General features: G+C 56.3%; 2 protein-coding genes across 2 annotated transcripts; one reads left to right on the forward strand and one right to left on the reverse strand.

The window, feature by feature from the left end:
• Positions 1–678: 678 nt before the first annotated feature.
• Positions 679–1,341, forward strand: PHSY_001855 (hypothetical protein; the record flags this gene model as incomplete). Its single annotated transcript, XM_012332481.1, has 1 exon — positions 679–1,341. The coding sequence occupies one exon, from the start codon at positions 679–681 to the stop codon at positions 1,339–1,341; it is 663 nt and encodes a 220-aa protein (XP_012187871.1).
• Positions 1,342–1,450: 109 nt separating this feature from the next.
• PHSY_001856 (hypothetical protein) lies at positions 1,451–4,452 on the reverse strand (the record flags this gene model as incomplete). Its single annotated transcript, XM_012332482.1, has 3 exons — positions 1,451–3,147; positions 3,701–4,185; positions 4,268–4,452. The coding sequence occupies 3 exons, from the start codon at positions 4,450–4,452 to the stop codon at positions 1,451–1,453; spliced, it is 2,367 nt and encodes a 788-aa protein (XP_012187872.1).
• Between the last annotated feature and the right edge of the window lie 1,548 nt (positions 4,453–6,000).

Genomic DNA, 6,000 nt, shown 5'->3' on the forward strand with positions numbered 1-6,000 from the left:
TGAGAACAGCATGAATCGCATTTTCTCACTCAAAAACTCAAAAGCTGCCGAGACTGCGATGACGGCACTTTGGCCCAACTCCGCCCGTGCCTGAGTCGCTTGCCCTTCTGGGCGATTGGTTTGTCAATGTTAGACCTTGTTTTTCTCTTGTTGTGGACACAGGTCTGACGTCACGTGCTGTAGCCTCGTGCGTGAAGACGGAGGTCTCGGCTCAGCCGACAAGTGCGGCAACGCAGCGCAGTCTGAACCGTGCTGGGCTGGCTCGAGCGTTGCTTGTCCAACCATTTCCCCACATACTTTCTCCTTTCTCTCTTCCCCTCTACGTCCATCATCCTTGCATCTCACCACCACCACCGAAACACACCAAGAAGCACTACTCACGAGCATAAGTCTATATCGCCAGGGTCACGTCACGAAATGACCGTCTCTGTTGCTGCACGAGGTCTACGACCGGCCACTCGAGGCTGGTCCGCCAGAGCCCTCACACACCCTATCGTCCAATCTCGCTCGCTCATCACCCCCTCACGCCCCTCATTGGCCGATCGCACCTCCTCCTCTTCCGCAAATCAGAAGTCCCAAAACGAGTCCGACTCCGAACCCAAGCAGAGCCTGCTCAAATCCCTCCTTCACGGCTCCGACAAGGCCAAAGCCGAAGGCGTTACCGCCCAATCCCACTCGATGCAGGTCGCGCGCGGCAAGTTCATCCACGAGATCCAGCGTCAATCCGTCTCCCCCGCCCACGCCGACGAGTACCGCTCGCTCATCGCCGAATACTTCCCCAAACTCGCCGAAAAGGGCCTCCCCATGCGTCTCACCGGAAGCTGGGAAGTCATCGTCGGAGACCTCGAGACCTTCTACCACATCTGGGAGTACGACGGCTACGCTGGCTACGACAAGGCCATCTCCGAGCTCCGTTCCGATCCCGACTTCCAAGAGCTCACCAAACGCATCCAACCGCTGCTCTCCAACCGCTCCAACTGGCTCACCCAGGAGTTCTCCTTCTGGCCTTCCTCGCCACCCCGCACCACCAACGGTCTGTACGAGCTGAGGACCTACCACCTCAAACCCGGTCACCTTCTGGAGTGGGAGCAGCACTGGAGGAGAGGCCTCGAAGCGAGGAGGAAGTTCGTAGAACCCATCGGTGCGTGGTTCACCCAGATCGGCGGGTTGCATACCGTGTTCCACATCTGGGAGTATCCCAGCTTGGAGGAGAGGAAGAAGACGAGGGATATGGCGTGGCAGGTCGAGACGTGGAACGACACCGTCAGTCAGACGGTCAAGTTGATCGACAAGATGCATGCGCAGATCATGAGGCCCTTGCCGTTCAGTCCTCTCAAGTGAATGGGCGGTTTCGAAGGGCGAGCAATGAAAAGCATTTTGCGTATTCTGGTCCAGAGTTCGAGAGGGTGTGTAAATTGTGTGTATGCGCTTCTATGTGAGAGAGTTGCGTCTAGTGCGAGCTTTGGTTGAACCTGGACCAAGTCTTGCTGGCGGTCTCCTTGATCCTCCTCCACGTGGCCTCTACGTGCTCTGTCCTCGTCTGTGGGCTTCCCACCACGAACCTGATGCAGAAGCCGACCTCTGGTAAACTCGTCTGCGTCAATACGAATTCGGCGGACAACTCCTGCAGGTCGTCCCAGAACATTCTGTTCAACCGGTCCAATTCCTCGCTCTCTCCTCTTTCCTTGCTTCCCGGTGGCGTAATCCTGAACACCACCAATGCCCACCTTGGAGGTGCGACGATCTCAAACATCCCTTCCTCTCCTTCCTTCCTCACCAACGCTTCAAAATGATTTGCCAGTTTCATCGTCGATCTCAGGTGGTGTTGAAACCCGCTTACGCCGTAGGCTCGGAGGACGAACCAAACTTTGAGACTTCGAAAACGTCTTCCGAGCGAGATCTGGAGGTTTCGAAGGTCGAGGACGTTTCCGGCGTCGCCGTGTTTCGTTCGGAGGTAGGTGGGGGTGATGGTGAGCGCTCGAGAGAGATCACCGCGATCGCGGACGAAGAGCGGGGAACAGTCGAATTGGACTAGACCCCATTTGTGGAGGTTGGTGCTGAAGCTATCCACGCCCGTGGCAGCGTTGATCGCATCCAGGTGCATGGATCCGCGGAACTCGGGTAGCGAAAGGCAGACTCCGGCGTAGGCTGCATCGATGTGCAGCCAGAGCGTGGGGTGGGACCGGGTGACGGTGATGAGCGAGCTGAGGTCGTCCGTGGCACCAGAGGAGGTGGTACCGATGGTGGCGATGAGCAGGAACGGGATGCGTCCGTGGGATTTATCTTCTTCGATCGCTGCGGAGAGGGTTTCTGCGTCGAGGGAGTAGTGCGGTGCGGCGACGGGGAGGGCGCGGAAGTCAAGGCCGAGGATGAGAGCTGCTTTGGCGGCGATACTGTGCGTCTGGGTCGTGCCGTAGATCACGAGCTTGGATGTCAAGCTTGCTCTCCATTGCGCCACGGTTGTGTTTGCAGATAGCGTCGAGTCCTGTCCTACTTGAGCAGCACTTTTTCCTTCCGAGGCGACATCCTGATCTGCATCCAAACTCTCCTCTTGTCCTTCACTGCTCCTTTTCTCTTCGCTGACATCTTTCGGCATGGGATGTTCTTCCGCAAGGATCCCGATACACCTCTCTCTCGCCGCAATCGCCACGGTCAAGGCCACCTCGCTCGCACTGCCCAAGATCACCCCACCCCCCGCCTTCTCCTCCCCTCCCTCACTTAACCACTGCTCGCCCAACCCTAACATCCTCCCCACCCAATCCATCATACTAATCTCCAACTCGGTAACGCTCGGAGATACGCTCCAGTTGAACCCTGGGTTGCTGATGCTCGCGCAGTACAGATCCGCGATCATACCGGGGAAGCTCGCGTTGCACGGGAAATAGCCGTAAAAGTTGGGGTGTTGCCAGTGGGTGATACCGGGCATGATGACCGAGTGGTAGTCGGAATCTATCGAAGACCATGGTTCGGGTGAGTCGGGTGGAGAGGCGGGGATGGAGCGGGAGAGGAACCCGGGGGAGACTTGGGCCGAAACGGGGAGGTTGGAGAGGGAAGCGTAGTAGTCGCAGATCCGATCCACGGCGAGGTAACCCGCGCGACGAAACTCCTCGATGTCCATCTCGCCCCAGCTTGATTGGAAAGGAAAAACTGGAGAGAAGCAAGTGGGTGTGTCGACGAGGAGAGAAGAGAAGTAAAGAAGAGAGAAGGGGAGAAGTTATGTCCGGCTATGTATGCTGCTTTTGGCGGCGGTTGTCGAGAAGTTCTCCAAGATCGGCCTCGGGAAAAAGCGCGTTACAGCCGACAAAAACGCCGGTTTCGTGCCTTTGCCCCATTTTTGGAGACGTAACAGTGATACTCGCATCGACTCATTGCCAACGATACAACACAACTCTTCTGTGCAAACTAGCCACACAGCGATCGAGTACGGAGGTCGCAACGCAAAACATTGCTGTGTTGTTTGTAATGGTCTTTGTTACGAAGGGAAGGATTGGAAATTACAGGCAGCAGAGCAAGGAAAGGGGCTATAGCGCGAGCAAATAACGTGTTGGATGAAGGTCGAGCGAAGAGGCCGATGGCCGTCCGCCTCTCTACTCAAGCCTGGGCAGAGGGAAGACAGGCAGAATCTTGAGCCCTTCCTCGGCCAACATGACACTCAACGCCGAGTAGAACAGCAGCACGCCGACAATGATAAAGAACGCACCGCTCGCCTTCAACACCGCCACGTTGGGAGCGCCACCAATGTAGCCGCCACCCAAGCAGCCCAGCGCCACGACAATCATCAGCGCAGCACCAGCGCTCGGTCCGCTCGTCCTCAAACTAGCCAGGAACACCAAGAAGATGGGGATCAGGGCGATGAAGAACACCATGCCGGCGGCCTTGTAGAACTCCTCGACGCCAGCGGCCTGGTTGGCAGCACCGCCGATGTAGGTGGCCTGGATTCCGGTCCAGGGGAGGAAGAGGAACGAAGCACCGCCGATGAGACCGGCAAGGGAGCCGGCGAGCGTGGCGATGAAGGTCGAACCGGAGGCGAAGGCGAACATGCACGCGGCAAAGTTTCCGACCATACCGAGCGGAAGACCGAGCGTGATGACGATGCGAGGGTTCGTGATACCGCGGTAGCCGATGCAGACGAGTCCGAGCATGATCGCAAATGCTCCGGTTGCGATGGCCACCAGCGGGAATGGGCTGCGTTTGCGGTGAAAGGAGGTTGTATTGGTCAGCACTCGTTCGATCAAGGGAAGGAAAAAGGGTTGGGAAAAAGACTCACTTTGCGATCCTTCGGTGGTAGATGGGGAAACCAGGCTGGGAAGAATCGACGTCGTGGCCACCAGCAGTGACGGTACGAGTCAGTTTGTGACCCTTGGAGGTAACGACGTGGTCGTTGTCGTTGGGGTCAGCGGAGAGCCCCCACTGCTCCTTCATGTTGGGATGCTTGTAGTTGGGTGTCGCCATCTTTGCTTATCGAAGATCAGAGGGAGGACCGATGGGGAAAAGAGAAAGGAAGAAGTGATGATAGTGGCGCCGGGAGGAAAGGATATGGACGTTGGGATGGGGGTTGTTGTGATGGAGAGGGATGGGAGGATGGATGGCTCTGTAAATTGACGAGATTGTGGGAAAGCGATCCAACAGATCGTACGGACGAGCAAGAGCAAAAGCAACTTGGCCTAGCTCGAAGCGGAGTAGCATTCAGTTCTCCTAGCAGCCAGCCAGAGTGGAAACATTTGGGTCGTTGCCCGTGCGCACATACGCAGCACATGTCTCAACTCGGCAGAGAAATGCTCTTAGGCTCGAACGTATGCGAGAGGTGCGACACCCTTGGTCTCCCTTCTCGCGGGTCAACACGATCCACAAGCAACGTCGAGCGTCGCGACGGCGAACCGCAATGTTGTGTCACTCTGGAGAAAATGCGGGGTATGCCAACGGTCGCCGCGGCTGTCGGGGCGACGTACCAGTGTTTGGCAAAAGGAAAGAAAAAAGAAAAAAAGGCCGCGGCTGCAGTGCGGAGTCTGATCGCATCTGGCAGACAACTCCGAACTCCACTCTGGCTTGAGTTGGACGACGAGGTCATCGATTCGCTTGTTGCTCCTTGGTTCCCACGAGCAAGCATTCCCCCCTTGAGCACCCACATCCGAGAGCACGCGGCTTTCTGTGGCTTGCTCGAACCCAATTCGGTGTCATCATGCGCGCTATCTCTCTCTCTCTTGGCAACAACAACACATCGGTTGTGCCTCGTGCCTCGAAGCCATTCATGTATGCACTAGACTGGAGGTGGAAGAAAAGCCACACCGATCGACAGGAAATCAACAAATGACTGCATCGCATCTTACACGGTGTGCCAAAGCAGTCAACGTGGTTACGGCAGACGATCCGTAATCAAAGCGAAAGGGTCATGTCAGCAAGTGAGTCGACGATGGTGCAGGGTCACATGGTTTGCGTTGCTAGCCTCGTACCATTTCGCGACCGATGGATGCCGTGACACGCTCGCAAAGTGGCCAGCAAAGCTTGTTATCATCAACCGACCGAATACAGTACAGCCATTAGACCAAAACATATCGCATCGCACAAGGCTCTTGGCGGAGTTTGATAAGCTTCATGCCGTCGGAGAACAATCCAACAAGTCCGAGCAGGCGCGCGCGCGGAATGGGAGAACATCGAAAGTTGGTCTAAGTGTCACTGACACTAGCTTGATGGCTCTCGTTCCGGTGGTGCAGGGTAATCGAATCCGACAATTCCGTGGCAAGTCGGACGTTACCCCGCATTTTGTTTTTTGTTCTCCTTCTCTCTGCGCTGTCACTTTCCGCCGCGCGTAGACTTGAATTATGCACGAGGACGCAATCCCCGCACGGATTCTCTCCGCGGCTGCAGCAGCGGTGCGCGAAACATGACGGCGGAATGCAACAGCAATTTCTCTCCACTCGTCACTGTATGCATTTTGTACGGCATCAGCCATCTCCTTGAGTTGTGCGTTTTTCCGCATCTGCAAAAAAAAAAAAAAAAAAA

The sequence above is a fragment of the Pseudozyma hubeiensis genome (assembly GCF_000403515.1).
Source record: "Pseudozyma hubeiensis SY62 DNA, scaffold: PHS20, whole genome shotgun sequence".
Classification (NCBI taxonomy): domain Eukaryota; kingdom Fungi; phylum Basidiomycota; class Ustilaginomycetes; order Ustilaginales; family Ustilaginaceae; genus Pseudozyma; species Pseudozyma hubeiensis.